General features: G+C 35.9%; 2 protein-coding genes across 4 annotated transcripts in view; one reads left to right on the forward strand and one right to left on the reverse strand.

Annotated features, from left to right (window-relative positions):
- ARHGAP6 (Rho GTPase activating protein 6) overlaps positions 1–22,489 on the reverse strand; it is a 471,152-nt gene that overhangs the window by 120,172 nt on the left and 328,491 nt on the right. The window lies entirely within an intron of this gene.
- On the forward strand, positions 1,674–5,933 carry AMELX (amelogenin X-linked; the record flags this gene model as incomplete). The annotated part of the gene is made up of 5 exons (XM_081276872.1): positions 1,674–1,727; positions 3,660–3,707; positions 4,988–5,029; positions 5,121–5,165; positions 5,439–5,933. The coding sequence occupies 5 exons, from the start codon at positions 1,674–1,676 to the stop codon at positions 5,931–5,933; spliced, it is 684 nt and encodes a 227-aa protein (XP_081132998.1).

Below are 22,489 nucleotides of genomic sequence, written 5' to 3' on the forward strand. Positions count from 1 at the left end.
TCTGAAAAGGCTGGACAACCCTTGTGGCCATTGTGATTACACTAGGGAAACTCAAGCATCGACCTTTTTTTTTTTTTTAAAGAATAATGTTGTTTGCTAGAATGGCAAAATAGACAATGGTATAATACTTCTTAAAACTAAATTTGAATATATCAGCATGTGCTGTCAACTAATTTGCTGACTTCAAAACAACCTGATGAAACTTTTCCCCTCCTAAACCTATTATTGCCTGTAATGAAAGACTCTACATGCACTAATCACAACATACAGCCTTAATGTTGATCACAGCTTCTAAAAATTCATGATATGGAGATTTTTAGTTATACTCAACACTTTTTTCATTCAGAAGCCTGATTGGTTGTTCTAGATGCCATGAATGATATATATTGGACTTGTAGTTGGAAGAAATCTAAAGGATCAAGCATCCCTGAGTTTCAGACAGAAACTTACCAGAATACATTCAAAGGTATGTGGATTTTATTCATAATTTGATATATTTTATTGTGCCTTTTTCTGAATTTTATGTTTCAATGCAAATATATTCTACATTTCTAATACTTTATGCCATCAATAGTTACTTCTTCAGTTGGACCATAATTAAATTAGGCCCTGATTTATTTAGATGAATCATTTTGCTTTATAATGCAGTAAAGTGTTTGTATGTATTTATTAAATTTTAAATTCCAGAATCCCAAAGTTCTTTTTGAGTACATATTTTTCAACAAAATGTTTATTTTAATTGCTTATCAATTAAAATAAAAATAATGTTCTCTCAGGCTGTGATCCACTTCTTCAAAAACCATTTTATTTAATTTTTATAAAGTGGAATCATCAACAGAATGTTTTTTTCATATTAACTCAAATATTAAAAACAGATTTAGGAGGTAGAAAACTTCAGCATACTTTTCATAGTCAGCATTATTACATGTGATATTCTTTCCACATAAACATCAAGATTTTTCTTCTGACAATTTTCCAAGCCTGTCAATAATTTGTGTGACAAAACAATGTGAATATTTGAGGATAGCCTGACAGTGCAGTGTCACACAAAAAGATGTTATTGACTGAAGATGGAATCTTTTAGGCAAAAATCATTCAAAATTCAGTAAAGAATCTCAGAATAATAGTGCTGTCTTCTCTTTTTTGTTCAATCACATCTTTAACTCCATCTCTGAAATTCAAAGGTGTTGAACTTCACTGAAGTTGAACTTGCCTGAAGTTCTATATATGGGAACATTTGGAACATCTCACTCCCTTCTTAATCTATTTTGGAAAATTACTTAATAGCTTCTCAAGTAATTAGTCTTTGTTTTTAACAGTAGCAATGCCCAGGTAAACTGTACAAAAATATTTCTGTGGCTTCTTGTTCTAAAAGTATAAAACATTGTGCACTTTGACAACTGACCAATCTTTTAGAATATTTATAACATATAACTTGTTAAGCTCTCAGCCTCATTTTAAAGTATATTTTTATAACTATTGTGACTGCAGAAAATAATATGGACTGATAACTTGAAATTGCATATGAATGAAGTCACCTCACAAAAATTGCCCCATCCTTCTTATTGTCAACATATTAATGTAGATTATGTATGTTTTATGGAACATTAATTATGTTCACATTTGAGAAGAGTTAAGAAAAGATGTTGTTAACATTTCAGAACCATCAAGAAATGGGGACTTGGATTTTGTTTGCCTGCCTCCTGGGAGCAGCCTTCGCTATGCCTGTGAGTAAAATACCCCTTGAATAAGCTTAGAAATAAAAATTTTTCCCATAGTTGGTAAATTTCAGGGTTTAAAACAGTATAAGAACATACATACTTAAATGTCTCTGTGTTGAATAAAACCTTAAGGAGTTGTTTTCTTTTTAAGTATATTACCAAACACCTCCACCAAAGGTTCTGATTCAGTACAGCTGGGGTGGGGCCCAGGATGCTGCATTTTAAGAATTACTCCCAAGAGGTTCTGTTGAAACAACTTGTAAATATCACTGTCCATCTCTATGTGGAGAAATCTTGTGAAGGGACCCTTGAAAGGTTTCCAGAGAAAATATTTCATCATCCTTAGGAAAATAATACAAAACTCTCTAAAACCAATTTCTCACAAGTTTTCCAATCTCTTCTTGCCCTCCAAATACCACTGCTGTTACCCCGGAATGGGTAAAATTTCTGTGTTAGGAATTCCTGTCTTTGAACCATTTCCCTGTTCTCAGAAGCCTCACCCTTTTGGGCACATCTGCTAAGTAGGTGGTTTGGCTTTGTTGTCCTACCTATGCCCAAAACATATTGGTATGTTTTACATTCTAATGAACCAAAGACTAGGAAATCTGATCCACTCTGTAGACACAGGTACTTAAGGGCAGAGAGCTTAGGTCACATAAAGGCAATGCCTTTTGGTGGCATAAAGAGCAGTTGATACAACCAGAAGCCAGTAAGCTTGCATACCTGCCTCCTCTCTTCCTTTCTTACCCATTAGACCAAGATTCTGTGCTCTGCCTTCCTGAAATCCTGCATTGTGGCAATTCCTAGCCCCTTGAGGGACCCCTGCCTTACAAATTCAGCCCCCTTTCCACTCCATGATTCAACACCTGCATTCCTAGAGGGCTTATATCAAGACAGTATAGGAAATGCAGTTACCTGACTAAATTAACTATACTCACAATGAGAGTGAATAACTCCTCTTATAAAATACAAGCATTTAAAAAATAGAATAGTCAACTCTTAATTAGCCCCATGTCTGAGAGAGTTTCTTCATCATGCTCTCTCCTCTCTTCTGTACACCAGGGCCATCCACAATGCCATGAGGCAGGCATAAGTGACTTGACTCCCACTTCAGAAAGAACAGACAGTCCTGGTTTAGATAATTATTCAGGTTGCTCATTAATTTGCACATTCAAATTTCTGCCATAAATCCATTGATAGAATAATAAAAAGGATTGGCCTAAACATCATAAATCAAGGCTTTCATTATCCAGGGGAGGGATTCAGGATATTTCTATTTTATTGCAGCTATCTTGTTCTCACATTCATTAAAAATTCCCACTTAGTTGTTCCTTTTGTTAGGGTGTATGTGTTATTTATTTATTTTGCCTGCTGAGTATGAGGAATCCTTCTGATACTTAAGCACTTAATAACCTGATATATAAGCAACCTTTTGTGAGACCATTCTTTTCACCTTGGTATTTTTAAATTGTGTTACAAAACATACCTCTCCCCAACAAGGAGTGTTTCCTCAAAAAGTAAATTGGTGGGTGGGATAGGATAGGATTCCTTGACAACATGGGGTGGTGGATGGGCTTGTCTGATCACTGGAGAATAAATGTATGCTGGCTTCTATTTCCAGGTCTCCCACTATAAGACTATAGCCCTGGAGAAAGTCATTTAGTTGTTTTGGACCTCTTTAAAACAAGAAGACTCCTCCTACACAGTATACATGTTTGAAGTAAAAGTAGATCTCAAATATATTCTGCACTATATAGATTTTTTTAAAAGTATCTTCAGTCTCCCTTAATGTGAACAATATTGACTTAATCTGTTCCTTTCTCCTCTTTTCCTCTCTCTCTCCCTCTCTCCTCCCCCCTCTCTCTTTTCTCTCTCTCTCTCTCTTTCTCTCTTCCTCTCTTTCTCTCTTTCTATTCTCCTTTCCCCTTCCTATAAAAGCTACCACCTCATCCTGGGCACCCTGGTTATATCAACTTCAGCTATGAGGTAATTTTTCTATTTACTAATTTTGACCACTGTTTGAGTTACAAATGTGCTGAGCTCAATAAAGACTAGTGTGTTGATTCTTCAAAATGTTTCTCAAATGGTCCCACTTTTTCAGTTCCCTCTACTAGCTTCCCAGTTTAAGCCCTGGAAGATGGCCTTAAGCCTGCATTGTCTCAGCACCCTCCCATTTGGCCACTCAGACTCAGTATCTCCTCTTAAATATGGCAATAATTTTATCCACCATGAACTACCACTTAGGGAGGCTCCATAATAGGAAAGAAAGTGAACTCTGCTTAAACATCCTTGTTTTATCCCATCTCATAAAATGTGGGGATTGGGTAAGATGTTATTTAAGATCCCTTCTAGCTCAAAAAATTCATGATTCTAAGAGGTTCACACACCATGTGTGTGTCTCGTAGGCTTTACTGAAAGATAAGTGACTTAGTGATATCTACATGAGAGATTCTGCAGAGTAATGGAAGCATAAGAGTTCTAGAAATTGGGTTAGGTTTATTCCCAAGCCCATACTAGGTCCATAATCTTTGGTAAATCATTTTCTCTCTGAAAATGTTTTACTCATCTGCAGATTAGAAATAATGATAACCACACTTCAAAATACTGTTTGGAGGAGAGATTAGTTAGTGGATATGAAAAGCGCTATATCACATGTAACTTGACAAAGATTAATAACTAATTAGAACAAAATAAAAATAGTAATTTTAAATTTTACCAATTAAATTCCATATTATTAAATGAAGGAGCCCTAAATCTGAGTTTAGCCAAGTATATACTTTACAGAAAGGGATGAAACTCTTACTTGTCTCATAGGTTGAGGTTACAATCTATGAGTCTGTTTACACATACAAGCTGAAGAAAAATGTTAATAAGAATTTGAGGCAAGGTTTTCTGATAAACCTTAAGTGATTGACATATTTGACCAGTAAACATGTGTCTCAAGAATTACAGTGTTTCCACCTCCTTTAATTCCACTGTGTCATCAAATAAAAATAATTAAATTAATGCTATATCACATTATGATGTCATAATTTTTTTGCTTGTTATTCTCTTGCTGTAGAATTAAACACAATTACTACTTTTGCAAATGCAGTCAAGCTAATGAACATCTTTAAGGATTCATGATCTTGTCCACAAAAATGAGTGTGATGATACTTGCCTCAAAACATGTGAGAAAACATGAAAAATGTGTGAGATGCATGTAACACAGTGCCTGACACATAGAAAGCACCAGACAAATGTTTACCTTCTTCTTTCTTTTGTAGAAATCACATTCTAAGGCTATCAATACTGACAGGACTGCATTAGTGAGTCTATATTTCATACTGCATTAGTGAGTTTACATGTTGGATGAAGCTAAATTAAATCAAATGTATTCTAATATCTCTTTCTTTTAAGGTGATTACCCCTTTCAAGTGGTACCAGAACATGATAAGGCAGCCGGTATGTAGATATTTTGTTCTTTATTCCCTTAAAATATTTAGGTATGCATTTAAATTCCATTATTAAGCAAAATATCATGTCTACTCCACATACAGACACTAATGAGAATTTTAGTTTGTAAAAGGTCATATCTGTGTACATAGTTGAAAATTCTTGCAAAGGAAAAATGACTAAAATATTCATATGGTCATAATGACAAAAAAAATCATTGCTACTTCTCCAGTTGGAAGTCAACTGAGCCAATGGTAAACCTGACTCTCTGTTTCTCACCAGTATCCTTCCTATGGTTACGAACCCATGGGTGGATGGCTGCACCACCAAATCATCCCTGTGCTGTCTCAACAGCATACCCCGAGTCACACCCTTCAGCCTCATCACCACATCCCAGTGGTGCCAGCTCAACAGCCCGTGGCCCCCCAGCAGCCAATGATGCCAGTTCCTGGCCACCACTCCATGACTCCAAACCAACACCACCAGCCAAACCTCCCTCCACCTGCCCAGCAGCCCTTCCAGCAGCCCTTCCAGCCCCAGTCCATTCAGCCACAGTCTCACCAGCCCATGCAGCCCATGCAGCCCATGCAGCCCATGCAGCCCATGCAGCCCGTCCAGCCCCAACCACCTCTGCACTCCCTGCATCCCCTGCCACCACAGCCACATCTGCCTCCGATGTTCCCCATGCAGCTGCCCCCCCTTCTTCCTGATTTGCCTCTGGAAGCTTGGCCAGCAACAGACAAGACCAAGCGGGAAGAAGTGGTGAGTATACACTGAAGCCGCTAAGAGACAAATCCTGGGGAAAAATGGCACAACAGAATTGTGCAGTTTTAAATTCTCAAACAACTCTGGATGTAAAGCTGTAGTAATAAGCATGTTTTGTAACTTTATATTATAAATCAGTTTATATATATGACTAGGTAACTAAGATCATATCTTTTATGGTGGGTTTAAATTCTGAAATTATTTAATTCTTACCAGAATATATAGTACTGAAACCCTTTACTTTTGAGAGTAACAATAAAAAATATCAGTTTTTATATTTCAAAGGTTTGACTACCTAGAATAGGCTAAATTATAAAAAAAAGGAATAATTTTGGGGAGTCAGAAGGTACCAATATTTGAACAAGGTACAAAAGGTCAATAGGAGCTCTCTTTAAAGACCTAAAGGAAGGTTACCTGTCTAAAGTAGACATCTAACGTGAGTGAGGCTAAAATACACAATTATATTCTTTTATTAGAGCTGAAACTCTACAGATTAAGCTTTTAGAAAGAAGTTGTCACAGTTTAGCACTAAATGTTCTTCCATTGAAGCTCTTTCAAACAAATGGGGATAGTCATTATAACAATCCTTATCATATCTATAAACCCTATGAGATTATGTGATTCTGTCATGTATATGTATCCAAATATGACTCTAATTTATAAATGCAATTGATGGTTTGCTACTGAGAAGCAAAAGGAGTGAGGTGGAAATGACCTGGATGGGGAGCCAGGGCACCTGGGCTCCATTTCTGGTTTTGCCCTCAAAGAGGAGGTGGTATTGTACAAATTATTTCAAGTTTATGGGTGTTTTCCCTTCTTTAAAATGGGAGGAAGAAATGAAAGCAGATAATTTAAAAATATCTTTTCAAATATAAATGCCATAGTTTCCTAATAAACAATTATAATATGTCATACATGGCTTCACAGGTGTGAGCATATTTATGGAGAAGAATAGGAAAATTTTTTGAAAATTAACCAGGATTGAATAATCTGGTGCCTACCATTAATTAAAATATATTCTTGGTTTGCATAGAAAATACATTTATCAGGGCTGAGGTTGTGGCTCAGTGGTAGAACGCTTGTCTAGCACATGTGTGGGGTGCTGGGTTTGATCCCTAGAACCACATAAAAATAAAATAAAGGTATTGTGTCCAACTACAACTAAAACAAAATATTTTAAAAATAAGAAATACATTTATCTCTTTATTAATAATTAACATCATTGACTTTATTATGAGCTCATGCCTTGCTAAAGCTATTTACAGAAAGGTGATTTTGGCAGGGAGTTCAAAATCTTTAAAACTCAGTTTCTTCCTGTTTAGAATTAGTATAAATATGATAGATTTTTAGAGTTATTTTATGGAAATGAACTAAAGTGATGTGCTCAAAGCCTGGCAGGCAGGAAGTACTTGATGAATTGTAGCAATTGTTATTTATAGGCTTTAAGTGTTGTGAAGTTAGGGACCTAATATCTAATGACAATTAGATAAGAAAGAAACTTAGGAAATTATAGTTAACTCAATGGTTGTACATTTTTGGAACAAAACTTAAAACATTCATGCTATTGCAAATAATACTCACTAGAAATGTTAGTAAATTATTTAATTATTCCTTTTGGTATTTTTTCCCAGGATTAAAAAGATCAGAAAATCACAGAACTGAATTAGATTCTTCAGTTGCTTTTAGAAATGACACAAGAACTCAATGATTTGTGCCTACAATCACTTAGCAAATTCTGTAACTAAAAATAAGTATCATTAGTGGACAATAAAATGTTTTAAAAATCATTCATGTTTTTGTGTTGAATTGAATTTTCATGTCACCTGAGAGAAAATTCTATAAATAAATATTCTTGAACAAGGTAGGAACTGTTCGCTTATCCCAATGAATTGACCATTTGGCAGGCAAATAAAGACTACCTCTTTTTAGCAAAACTCTACTATCTCAATTTTTTTTTAAAACATGGAAGTTTATATGTCAGCAATAAGAGCTGATCAAGTGAAAAAATTATGAACACATACAGTAACTGAACCTGATCCAATGAGGGGAAGTTTAGAAAAAAAAATATTTAATTAGAAAAGATAAACTAAAAAAAAGGGTCTATATTATAAAACAAATTGAGACTTGGAACACTGGCTTCATACTTCACACCACATTAGCATAATCAAAATCTGGTCTTTTGATCTTATTTTATAGGAACATATTTTTAATGAAACTAGTGGCATGTACAATAGTACAATAAATTTAAAATTATTAAAGTAATTAGTCTGCATAAGAAAAATTTAATAATGGAGCTTTAAGAATCTCAGTGACTTTATATACAGATCATTTCTTTCACTTCATAATCTTTAAGATGATAGATTCTACTGCAGATTCTTCAAAACATTAACAGATGTATAAAATGGACTCAAAACAAGTTTTCTTTCCCACTCTTATTTATATTTGACTCTTTTTTCCTCCTACACCCACACAAAATTGTAAACAGTATTCACAGGGTTTATATTACACAGCACCCGCAGCAACTTTATTCCAGTACCTTTATGATTAAGGCTCATTAATCATTTTCTGGAATGAATAAATATAACTTTACTGGGAGGGTGTTGATATTAAAAGGAAAAAGTTGATATTAAATAAATTAGATTCAGTGAAAATGTAAGAAAAATTTTAATTAATTGTCATGGGCCAACTTTAATCAATTGAGTAAATATTAATCAAGTATGCTCTAGGACAAGAGACTCTACCTTGTACTGGTGAAAACAGGAAGTCCCCGTGATTACAGAATTGAGAATCTACCAAAGAGAGAGCTCACCAACAATGAGAAGAGAAGGCCAAATGGTATTAATTCTATAACAAATGTACATTTAAAATTTTCAAGCAAATATGACAGCCATCACTAGCTAGGTGTCTATCAGTGTTCCTCACCACTTCTTCCTTGTTGGATGAGCTGAAATGAATCCCACCATTTGACCTTCCTCCACCTCTGGAATGATGACCCAATCTATTGTTCCAGGGATCAAATGTCCATTCCTCCATACCAACTATGGCATCAATTATCATACATAGTTGTATTCCCCTTGCCAGTGAATGGTTTAGGGATGGGTTATGGTATGCCCTGACCACTAAATGAGGAAAAAAAGCAAATTTCCTGAGAGACGAGAAACTTCTGAGGAAAACATTTCCCTCTGGTTAAAAAAAAACAAACATATAGATATGTGCTAGAAGAAAGTGTTGTACCATCTTTGGATCTATTTGCTTAAGGATGTGATGTCCAGAGTTGTGTCTGCCATCTTGAGACTAGGAGGGGATAGTGGAAAGATGAAATGTCCCTGTGTTTTTAATGATATCATTGTGTTCTTGAATTAACCAACCTGGGGATCATCTACAGTTATATGTCTTGCTTTTCCAGTGAAGAGCAAGAACTTTGGAATTAAACAGAATTTCTACTTTTGGAAACTTGGTCAAATTAATTAACTGTGTAACTCTTCATGACCTCATCCATAAAAGCAAGGGTGATGTTACTTGCTTCAGAACATGTAAGAAAACAAGAAAAATGGGTGTAATAGATGGATCACAGTGCCTGACACACAGGAACACCAAACAAATACTTACCTTCTTTCTTTTGTAGAACTCAGGCTATCAATATAACAGGACTACATTAGTAGGTCTATATTTCATACAGCATTAGTGAGTTTACATGTTAGATGAAACTAAATTAAGTCAAATGCATTCTAATGACTTTTTCACTTAAGGTTCTTACCAATTTTGAAGTGGTACCAGAGTATAATAAGGCAGCTGGTGGGTAGACATTCTGTTCTTTATCCCTTAAAACATTAGGCATGCATTTAAATTCCATTAATAAATGAAATATCATTTCTACTCCACATGCACAAGGTTAATGCCATACTACTGAAATTCTGTTGGAGGTTGGATTCAAAGAGCAGGGAAGTCACAGGCAAAATACAATGTCTATGTGGTAAACCTTTAAAAGTTGAGGATCTGCAGTAACTTTTCATATGAAATGGGTTCTCTTTTGACTTCCATAAATGCCTGAACTTTTGCTGACCTAAAACTCATGAATTCTACTTTTGGGCTTTCCACTGGATATAATGTATATTTTCTTCCTGTGCTTAATGATATTGGGTCTCAATAATACTGAGGAGCTCAACTTCAATAAATAATAAATCTAATTAACCAAAAATTCTCACAGATCACTTATTAGAAAAGGCAAAGGAATAAGCTAATAAGCTAATTTCTGGGCTGTAGTTCCATAAACACCTATCTTGAAAACATGCAATGAAGATTGGAGATTCAAACAAATTATCTGGAAGTAATTTACAATTATCAAACACCATAATAGTTGCCACATTTTCCAAATCAGAATTTAGATATGTAGGATGAAAATGCAATGGAATATTTCAAACCAGAGATGAATATTAACTGGTAGATACACTCTATACTTGAACTGCCCAATGTGGATATTTCAATTTAAGTTATTTATATTTAATTTTAAAATTAATTTTTCAGTTGACACATTTTAATTGCTAAACAGCCACATCAGGTTGGTGGTTACCATTTTGGACAGCACAGATACAGATCATTTTCATCGCCACCAAGAGTTTTAATAGACACTATTGCTATATACACTACTTTATTAGGTGGAAGAAAATTTTCTATTAATTCGGAGATTTTAAACAAAAGATGAATAAAAACAGATTCACTGGTTAAAAGTGAAAGTCTTAACTATCCTCAACAAGTTACTTCCTAAGCAAGTCAATAATCATAATCTTGCACAGGAATTTCCTAAGAATGAGGAGTGTTATTCTCTTCCTCAGGTCAAACCACATACACTAAAATGGTTTCTCTTCCAGTTCTCTTTTAGAATAGACACATCAAGAATTCAAATAAATTAACCTTTCTCAATGTATAAGAATGCTTTTAGCATCAATGTAATGGTGTTTTATTTTCTAACCTCTACCAGCCATATCCACATTGGAGGTAGAAGGCTAGGTCTGCCCTTGACCTAGGGTTTCACTGGGAAGAGGTCAAAGTTTAAGTTGATTAAAAGATAAAAATAAGGAAAATAACCTGCCCATCCATGAGAGTGATTCACTGACTGTATATATATATGAAAGTTATAAAGTTATAAGTTAATAATTGCTACAAAGGCACATTATACTTCCTCCAATAAAAATTATATCAAGAAAAAAGGGTAAAGTTTCTCATTTCATTTGTAACCACTGTCAAGTTTATGTTTTAATTTCTCAACTCTCTACAAAGTGAAAATAAAGACTTTCTCCCAAATCTGAAATTTTCCCCTTGGTAGTAGACAATAGCAAAAAATGTCAAGATGGAATAGAATTCCAAGACTTAAAAATATGAAATAGTAGACAACTGTATTAAAAAACAATCTAAGAGATTCTACTAAGTATAGCTTAATATAGAAATCACAAGGGGGAGGGGAAAAAAAAAGGGAGAGAATTGAACAACAGCAGGGGAGGTAGAGAGGGAAGATGGGAGGGGAGGGGAGGGGAGGGGGGATAGTAAGGGATAGGAAAGGTAGCAGAATACAACAGTCACTAATATGGCATTATGTAAAAATGCGAATATGTAACAGATGTTATTCTACAATCTGTATTTGGGGTGAAAATGGGAGTTCAAAGCACAATTTGAGTCTAATGTATGAAAGATGATATATCATGAACTATGTAATGCGATAAATAATCAATAAAAAAAATTAAAAAAAAACTATTTCAAATAATTTCCTACATTTCTAGAACAGAGTGGCATCTAGTAGTGTTCCATATTGCCTTAAGAAAATATTCATCAGTCTATGGTTGTTGTGTTAGTTGAAGTTTTTACTTTTTATTGATTGTGTGTGTGTGTGTGTGTGTGTGTGTGTGTGTGTGTGTGTGTGAGAGAGAGAGACTTGGCTTCTAATTCCTTTTGACCCCATTTGATCTGGAGCCTTATCAGTGGGGGTACTTGACTGACATTTAGTTATTCAAAAATACTTGCAATACTTTGAAATGACAATGATAACTTTATGTGAAACACCTGACTCTTCTAGAAGATTAAATAAAAATGAAGAATGAGGTTGGGCTGGGAGTGGTGAGGGGTGACAAAGTTGAGGAGAGAAGAGTAGTCATTTGGGTCCCAAAATATTTTCTGAAATAAATCACACCTGATTCTTTTATTAAAAAATTTAAATAATAAATCCTCCTTTCAAATATCATTGTCCTTATAACCAATAAAAATGCTCCAGGACCCAGGATTTATTTTCTTCATATTAATGAAAGCTTTTACTAACCATATTAAATTACCCCAATTCTTTTTTTTATTGGTTGTTCAAAACATTACAAAGCTCATGATATATCATCTTTCATACATTTGACTCAAGTGGGTTATGAACTCCCATTTTTACCCCAAATACAAATTGCAGAATCACATCGGTTACACACTCACATTTTTACATAATGGCATATTAGTGACTTTTGTATTCTGCTACCTTTCCTATCCCCTACTATCCCCCTCCCCTCCCCTCCCATCTTCCCTCTCTACCTCATCTGCTGTTGGGGGGGGAGGGGAACAAGGGAGAGAATTGAACAATACCCCAATTCTTCAAACCATCCAAATTTTGTTTTCTTCTCCCAAACATTTTCCATACTTTATATTTGGTCATGAAATGCGGGGGCTCTGGCATCAGTTAAGAATCCATACAATTGCAAATATGGTTTCCAGTATCATAGGTGAGGTCAAGGGATGTACAGGATATACAATCATGCAGTATAGTTCACAATTATAATCAAAGCCTAAATCCTATAGAAACTTGGGAAATTTTCTTAGCCTTTCTATACCTTTGTTTCCTCATCTATAAAATGTACTTCTATTCCTTATTGAGTCTTTTTATGTTAATAATTCTCAAACTCGATATTGTTGGCTACAGTTCTCTTATTCATAAAGCATGCCTTCTTCTGATTGTGGAGATCCCCAAAGGGAACACTACATAGTTGGAAGCAGAGGCAATAGAGAATTTTGGATGTAACATTAAAGTTTTATGTCAAAGGATCTGAAGTTGCACATATCTGACATTTGCCAAGGTCTCATTTCTGACATATAATCACCTGGACACCTTACTTACTGCTTGTGATGGTACATAATCCCCACTTTCTCCTATCTGACATCCCCAAATGCTGTTCTTCACCACCCTTAAGACAAGCCTTCACCCTTGATTCCCCCCCTTGGAGAGTAACAGAGGAGTAAATCTACAAGATATGTGTGTCTTGGGTTGTACAAGGCTTAGTGGAGTCCAGACCATGAGAAAACCTCTCTGAATCTCTTTCTCTCACCTTTGTTCTAGACGTGTAGACTCCCCCTTCCCCATACAGTTACTCCCACACACAACCTTAACTCTGGTATTGGTCATAGTTCAGCTAATTCTTCTGTAAAGATTTCTTTACTATACTGTTTTCCTCTAAAGGAGTGGTCTTCAATCAAGGACAGTTGAACCTCCTGGAGGGGGACATTTAGTAATGTCTGGAATAAGAATGTGAGAGAGGGTAGAGAATGCCCTTAGTATCTCCTAGGTGGAAGCCAGGCATGCTGCTAATCATCCTACAATTCACAGAACAGATTCACAAGAAATGAGCTGGGCTTCAATGTCAACATTGCTGAGGTTGAGAAACCCTACCCTGGAAAACCATGCCAACTTTGAGTCATGCCATGTGTCCAGAATTTAATGCACAGAAGAATGAGATTCTGAACAAATCTAGAAGTCTGGTGCATTTTTCTACACCACTCAGGAAAAAAAAAATCTAAGAGCTTCAAACTTAAAATCGGTACACCTCAGATAAGATCACATAAAGCAGGCTTTCACTTTATGCAAACTCAGCATCCAAAATACACTTTGGGGAGTTGCCAGGATGTTAAAGAGAATTTGTAAGATCAAGAGAAGGCCATCCTAGTATTAATCCAAGTATTTCTAAGTAAAAAGAAACACCCAACCTTCAAAAAGTAGAATAGTTCGTTCTTTCTTCAGAAGTTACTTAAAAATGAATGTGCTTTTTGTGTGTGGTGTGTGGTGGTGCTGGGGACTGAACTGAGGGGTGCTTTATCATTGAGCTGCATCCTGAGCCCTTTTTATTATATTTTGAGATAGGACCTTGCTAAAAGGCATCAAGCTTGTGATCCTCCTGCCTTATCTTCACATGTTGCTGGGATTATAGTTATTTGCCACCATCCATGGCTGAATGTTATTTGTTTCTTATATAAAAGTGATCATATCAGAGTAATAAAGAAGAAATAAATAACCAGACTAGTAGCTATTAGCATATGCATTGAATTAAAAATCATTTGGTTTTTCTGCAAAGTTCTCTATTCTGATATTTGCTTGAATTTGACAGAATAATGAGAGATGAGTAGTTTCAACCACAGAGGGTGTAGGAATTTAAGATGAATAATTTCTCACAATTTTCAAAACCATCACTCTCCAAAAGTACTATTTTATGAATAAAGCGTTTTTAAAACCAAACTATTACAAAAAACACCTATAGTCATGGGAAATATAAAGCAGTGTGTTTTAATTGAGGAGACACTTTTGGGCATGGACCTTGGGAAACATGGACCTGGAATATAAGATCCCATGGAACCTAGGACACTGAATATCCCATTTGTCCAAACACTGCACCAGGCTCAAGACACTCCTAAAAATGAACTTAACCTTTATCCTGCTTGCATCAATGTACCCACACATCAGAATAGCATCAGTGAGCATCCTCTTCTGGGAACTTTCTCACTAGTCCTTGTGGTCTGTAGTGCTTGAGTTGAACAGTTTCCCAGGATATGTTGGGCATACATCTATTCCATGCAGTTGTTTCTGTTATGATCTTCAAGCTGGCTAACAAGCAACTTGAGGCAGATTTTTAAAAAATGTCTAAATATTTGTTGGTGTTCTTCATATCTATTCAATGAACCAACATGTAGCTTAAAAATCCAAGATAGTATAATAATAAAAAGTAGTAATAACAACACTGAACATTTACTGGGCCCTTATATTCCAGGCACTCACTATTCTAAGTACATGATGTATATCAGCTCATTTACTTCTCACAACATTACAGAAGAAGCATTGTCTCTATATTTAGCTTACATATATAGAATTGTCTAAACTGTAAATTTTAATAAGAAATGAAGTATTTTTTAACACACACATACACACACTCTGTCCTGTTTTCAGTGAGTACTATTTGAAAAGTAAACTAATTTGTCATCTGCTTCTAGGATTTTAATTAACACAACCTATATCTATTTTTAACAGAAAATGTGAATTTTCAAAATCAAAATCATGAAGCCAGTCTCCTGTTATTTCATCTTTTTCCTGCCCGTTTGACCTCCTAAGGATACATCAAGGAATTAATTATAAATCAAACTCAAGAAAAACACCTAGTCCAATAACTGCTGTGTAGTTACATGTGGAAAGTTGCCTCTTGTGTAAATTTTGGCAAACATCACCACACTAGGGCAGTGTTGTCATGGCAACCAGGGAAGAACCATCTATCCCAGCTGTGGGGGTGTGATTGAGCATGAATGGTCTGCACATCACTGGCTCCAAAAATGAACAGAGAACAAATTCTGGTGCTCATAGGAACTGTAAGTTACTGTTTTTATCTGATTGATTAGTTCAGAGAAAGCTACAGTATGAAATGACAACACCTTAATTGAAAACTATGGTCCTGCCTGTCCCCAATCTTTTAATCCTGATAGCCTTTAGAAGATACACTCAAAATACATAAAAAGGTCTTTCAAGTGATATTCTGAAATTCACTAAAATGACCAGAACACAAAGGCTGCTAATCTATTCCTAGCCTGACATCGAATCAGGACTACTTGGTTTGCATACTCTTTCTACCTGGCATTTAATGGCCAGATTAAAATATGTAAAAAAGGCCCAAATATCTCAATAGCTTCCTGCATTGCAGCCTCCATGAATGTTAGCTATCAAGGCATAGTCCAAACTGGCTCCTTCCACGCAGTCCTGACTACAAAAGGAAATGTTTGCAAATTTGCACAGCTGCATATAATAATAAATTCAGGATCTGCAGGTTTACAAAATCCCATTTTCTACCTGTGATGAAGAACTTGGCCTTAACCTGGTTTCCACAAATGATTTTTCTTAATCCTAAAATAGGTACAATGGAGCAATTTTAAAGTCTATTTCATTTTACAGACAGCTGTCAATTTTAAAGTACTTATTAAATATTGCTAAAGTGCACAGTTCCCAACAGCAGGATTTATAGAGACTATTGGAAAACAAAGAGATTTACTGTCTTTTTTTTTTTTTTGCCCCCATCCAGGTAGGAAGAAAATGTCCCCAACAAAAAGCAATAGGTACTGATTTATTTAATGGTTGTTAATATTGTGAGTAATCAGAATCACAATATAAAGACTTTCCTTATAAAATTGAATCACTCAACAAATCGCAAATTATCATAATCTAAGAACAGGAAATTTTATTCAAGAACAACTTGCCATATAACACACCAAATAGTTTGCATTTATTTAAATTATACATGTGCTGGCATGTGCACAGGATAGAAAGGGGAATAGATAAACAAGTGAATTAAAGTGGAATGGTCACATAGTTTGGGATAATAGATATCCAACCTGCATAAAACCTGTTGGTGTCAAAAAAAAAATTCATCAAATAAACTAATGTTTGTTAAATTTGGAAGGATTTTAAGTTTCTTTAAATCTTATAGTGAGATGACACCAGCAAGTATCTGAGCTTTGTGAATGTTCTGGTAATATTCTACACTAATCATAAGAAAAGTGAAATTTGAAAATTTTTCTATAAAATCATAAAAAAACTACAATTATAAAAAAGAAGAAAGTTTTAAGTTTACACTAAAGGCTGCCTTTATCAGATGCAAGCAGCAAAACTAGTTTTCTAAATCAAACCACCTGTCTTTGCTGCATGGATTAACCACAAGAAAAGAGATAGACTGTATTTTGTGGTTCCATATCAGTATATGCTGAAAGATCAAGCTCTCACAAAATCAATAGCACCTATGGAAATGCATTCTCTTGTCACCAGTTGTCAGTAATTATATAGTTTTCAATGATTGGAACCCAATAAAAGACTTGGTAGCAATGTAGTTTACTCTCACTTCTGTCAGGACTAGTCAGGTGATCCTGCCAAAGTCTGATCCAATCTGATGTTTGGTTTCCTTACCTGTAGCACAAAATTGCTGGACTGGAAGTTCACTAAAGGGTATGCAACAGTGACATTACAAGCCAGTATGCATTTTAAAATCAAATTTCATCAAGTTCTTAATTCTGATAAAATAGCCAAAATGAAAGGTGCAAAAGAACGGGTGGGTCCTTACTAAGATTTGCTTTAAGAGCTCAATAAAAATATGAGTGTCTTGGCAATGATGCACTGCATTCCAGCCAGCTTGGCTCAAAGGCTCCAAACCTTCTCCTTAAGCAATAGGGAGAGATATCTTAACTGTTATCTGAACCCTGTGAACTTTGAAGTTGAAAGAGACTCAAGTGCTGTAGCTTACTGAGTGGAAAACATTCTTCCAATGCTATTGCATGTCTCCATCTTTGCTGCTATGTCCCCTTCCCCTGATGCTGTCCTGGGATCATTACCTTATGCAGTCTTTCACATCTCTCTGCCCTGGTTCTGTCTAGCTTCTAGCAAGAGGAAAACTACAGAGACAGAAATATATACACCATATCTTCTTACCTCTCCAGGGTCCTTACATCTTAGCAGCAGCAGCAGCTCCAGGCAGAACTGACCCCCCATTCTCTCCACACAGGGTCCCTATCCCGTGTGCAAACAGGGGAATCAAAAGGCAGGGACACTGTTCAGAGCTGGAAGGCAGCTGGGCAGGCTCCCCGGCTGGAATGCACAGCAAAAGGCCCTGGGAGGGAGAAGGCCTTGGGTCACTGTGATCCTCTGAGTCAGACACCCTGGGGAGCTCTCAGCTCTGAAAGTCCTTCCTGGGCACACAAGACCTAGAACACTCACTAGGGGGAATATCTGAAGGTTAAAAAGTTGAAGTAAATGGTTACATAGACATATGCCAGTTTACAGTAATAGTAGAAATGAGATATGAATGATGGAGGAAAAACTCATTTAAATGAAAATATAACTTACATATCTGATAAGGGAATTATATACAGTATATATAAAATCTCTTACAATTTAATAATAATAAGACAACTCAGTGAGAAACTGGACAAGGTATCTGAATAGCTATTTCTCTGAAGAAGATATCCAAGTGGCTAATAAGCACATAAAAAGATGTTTGACATTATTAGCCACCAGGGAAATGCAAATCAAAATCACAGTGAGATACACATCACACACAGAGAGATGGCTTTTAAAAAGTGCTGGTGAGGATGTGTAACCATCATACATTGCTGGTGAGATGCTTTGGAAAATGGTTTGGCAGTTTCTTAAAATGTTAAGCAGAGAGTTACTGTACAACTCAGTAATTCAACTCTTAGGTGTACCCAAGAGAATGCAAAGCAAATGTCTGAACAAAAGTTTGCACGTGAACTTTCATAGCAGCATTATTTATAATATCTCCCAAATGGAAACAACCCCAGTGTTCACCTATTAATTAAGAGTCATCAAAGGTGGAGTATCCATACAATGGAATATTATTTAGTCATAAGAAGGAAAAAACTCTGATAATGCTACAATATGGATAAACCTTGAAAATATGATGCTAGGTGAAAGAAGTCAGACACAAAAGATTATATATTGTGTGATTCCATTTATAGGAAATGTCTACAAATTTAGACAAATCTAGAGAGACAGATTACTGGTTTCTAGGAATCTAAGGGGGAATGGAGAATACTGATGACGAAGGGGTGCAGCTTTCTTTTAGAAGTGATAAACTTGTTCTACAATTGACTGTGGTAATGCTCTATAACTGTGAATATATCATTAAATTGTACACTTCATATAGTTGAACTGTATGGTATGTGAATTTTATCTTGATAAAACTGCTAGTTTTAAAAAGGAAATGCTGTTTTTGTGGTCTTGAAATGACACTTTCCCAAAGATGCTGGGATTTTCCGAGATTACCATTACTATTATAAATTCACCTATGTGGTATGTCAGGGTTATGGTAAGAGCCAGCTTTCAAGGATGGAGCTAAACCATTGGTCCCTGGTATCTTTTTTTTTTTTTTTTTTGTAGCAATGGATTGAACTCAGGGGCACTCAACCACTGAGCGCACATCCCTAGCCCCCTTTTTGTATTTTATTTAGAGACAGGGTCTCATTGAATTGAGTAGCAGTTCACTTTTTGTTGAGGCTGGATTTGAACTCACGATCCTCCTGTCTCAGCCTCCCAAGTGGCTTTGATTACAGGCATGCACCACTGCACAGACTTCCTGGTATCTTCCCACCTCCCCACTGTGGCTTCTCAGCCATTGATGACAAGGAATCTGCTCCAGGTGTATGATGCAGTCCTGCTCTTCCTCCTTGACCCCTCCATCCCCCAGTGCTGGCTTCCTTCTCATCATGTCAAGGCTTCATTCATGAGAATCCTTTCAAACTTAACAATTGCTCTTGTATATCTCATGGAGTCATTATCTTCAATGCCGCTTACCATGCTTGCAGTGGGCCCTCATAGATCACTGACTTTTTCTTAGCTGAAATTCAGTTGTTGTCCTCTGCTTTGGGTGGGGGGAATGGATCTACTTTTTAAAAGCACATTTTTAAAAAATTAAGGTACTGCTTATAGGGACATTATGTATTTTTATTATTATAAACAAAAATGAAATTAGCAGAAGATGAAAATGAAGGATGCAGTCCAATGAAGAGAATACTACAGTGATCATCGGATTAAAGGAAAACATGATATTCTTACATAGGTTTATCATTCACTAAGAGACCGACACATTTTAATTATTAATTTTCATTATTATTATTGCTTGTTTATCTCCATGTCCTTCATCTCTCCAAATGACTCTTGGAGAGGTATAAAAAAGGTATAAATGTCCAAGATCATTATTTTCTTAACAATAACCAGTCCATCCTGCCTTATGCTTCAGGTCTTGTTTAATCAGTACATTCTGCTAATAGGACTAAAGTCTCAAAAGAAAGATTAGCTAAGTGACCTCAATTAGTTACAATGCATAGCTTCTGGAATTTATCATATTATGGACCAACATGTAACTTTTACCTATTCTGGATTTAACATTTTCCAAATTATAAAGCCCTTGATTAAAAGTTGATGTCACTGCCATCTGAAAGATGTCAATGGAAGTGAAGGAGTAGGCTTCCCGTGGAAGACTAAGCTGAAAACCAATGTCCCTGACAGAGCTGCCTGTAACTCATTCTGTACTGAAATGTCCACACAAACTTCTCAAACATGCTTGAGTGTTGTGGGTTATAGATGTCGAATAATAAAACTCTGAGGCACATGCTATGTTACTTTTTAAGGGAAAAAAGTGGGGGGTAAATCAAAGGGATTAACAATTTTATTCACTGGCTTACATTCAGTGACTCAAAATTTGGCCACCACTCAGGTTTGCAAATTTCTATGGAAAGTGAACTGTGTTTGGCAAGCTCTATGAAATATGAGGCTGATAGAAAAAAAAAATTTCATGCTTTCTCAAGACCTTATGCCACTAACTGTGTGGGACTGGAAAAACTGTTTAAATGTCAATTTAAACATGGTAAATAAATACTTTGCTATACCCATATGAATTAATATAATTATGTTGATTTCAAAGCATAACTTGAACAAAAGTTTCCTTGAGTTTTGATTAGGAGATGTTTCACAGACAACAAAAACCTCAGATTAAGAAAGTTAAGTATGAACCTCATTAAACAAGTTGAGTTCAGTAGGGTACTGTTTCAAAGTCAGAAATATTAATGGAATACTTTATTTTACACTATGGAGAATTGACTAGAAATTTAATTGACACTAAGATTCTCGGGAAGCAGATCTTAAACTCAAAAAAGGATTAGACCAAAAGAGATAAAAATATTATTGTAACAGCCCAAGTCGTTATATAAAAGAACACAGTGGTGAATTCCATTGCAAAGTTCATGACTCTCAAATATTATCTCCAAACCAGTCATCTCTGAGTTTTATGGAGTCAGCTAGCCAACTGCCTTATTGACCCTTCCACCTGGTATCTCAAGGTCATATCAAACTTCATTTATCCATTACTGAACTCTTCACTGTCTCTTCTGGCAAATGTCTTTGCACTCCAGCCTCCCACATCTTACAAAGTATTTATAAAGCATTTATCACAGTGCCTGGCATGCAGCACCCACTCTGTAAATGTTGTTGTTGTTGATGTGACAAGGATTAACATGACTGATGGTGAAAATGATGCTGATTTTTTATCCACACAGTTGCTTGAGTCAAGAACCATAGTATTTCCTTATTCTTTTCTTGACCTCATGTCCCACATTTCATCTATTGCCAAGTTCTGTCAACTCTACCTCCAAAACAAATCAGGAATCTGACCCCCTCCTCACCATCTCCACTTTCATCACCCTACTTCTAGCCTTCATCATATTTGTCCTGAACAAATTTAGTAGCCCTCTATATGACCTAACCATCCACTCTTGCCCTTGTCCAATTTATTTCTTCATGGGGGGAATGAGAATAATGTTCTTAAAGATAAATCTTTATTTTAAGACATATACAGTGTGTATCATGTATTTATTAAGTCTGCAAGAACACCTTATGTATTATTACTTCCATTTTACAGATGATGAAGTGAGCAAAGAGAGGTTGGAGCAAACCCAAGATTACTCTGTGTCTAAGACACAAAGCCAGAACTCACATTTGAGCAGTCTGACTCCAGAGCCATATGGTCAACTGCTACACAAAGGATAATGCCATATTCAGGCTTTGAAAACTAACAACAACAACAAAAAAAAACAAGTAAGGGAAGACCATCAATAGGCTTCCATTGCACTTAGAATAAAATTCATCCATGTAGGACTTCCCTAGGCTAAAGAGTCTAATCAATTTCCTCAGTCTCTCCCTCCCCCAAGCTCTTCTTTCCTCCTGTTCTCCAAATACCTAACGACAAGGCATGCTAGGTCTTGTTTTGGGGTTTCTGTCTACTGTTTCCTGTGCCTGAGCTGCTCTCCCCAGATATTTTCTCAGGGCTAGCTCCTCCATCTTTGGGTCTGTGTTTACATCTCATTGGCTCAGAAAGGGGTTCCTGACCTCCTCAATATGGACTTAATGTTCTATGGCTTCTTTTTAAAATACTTTTTTTTAGTTATAGATGAACACAATACCTTTATTTAGTTTTATGTGGTGCTGAGGATCAAACCCAGTGCCTCCCATGTGCTAGGCAAGTGCCCTACTATTTAGCTACAACCCCAGCCCCTCTCTGGCTTCTAGATCTCCACACCCTGTTAGTTTTCTTCCTAGCACTTATCTCAACTTGTAATTGGTTTTATATGTTTGTACATTTGTCTATTGATTGTCTTTTCCACTGGGCCACAGACTTCACAATGATAAAGACTGTTTATCACTGTAATGTTTTTTTAGAATCTAGCATTGAGCTTTGCAT

Source organism: Spermophilus citellus (assembly GCF_964194105.1).
Source record: "Spermophilus citellus genome assembly, chromosome: X".
Taxonomy (NCBI): Eukaryota; Metazoa; Chordata; class Mammalia; order Rodentia; family Sciuridae; genus Spermophilus; species Spermophilus citellus.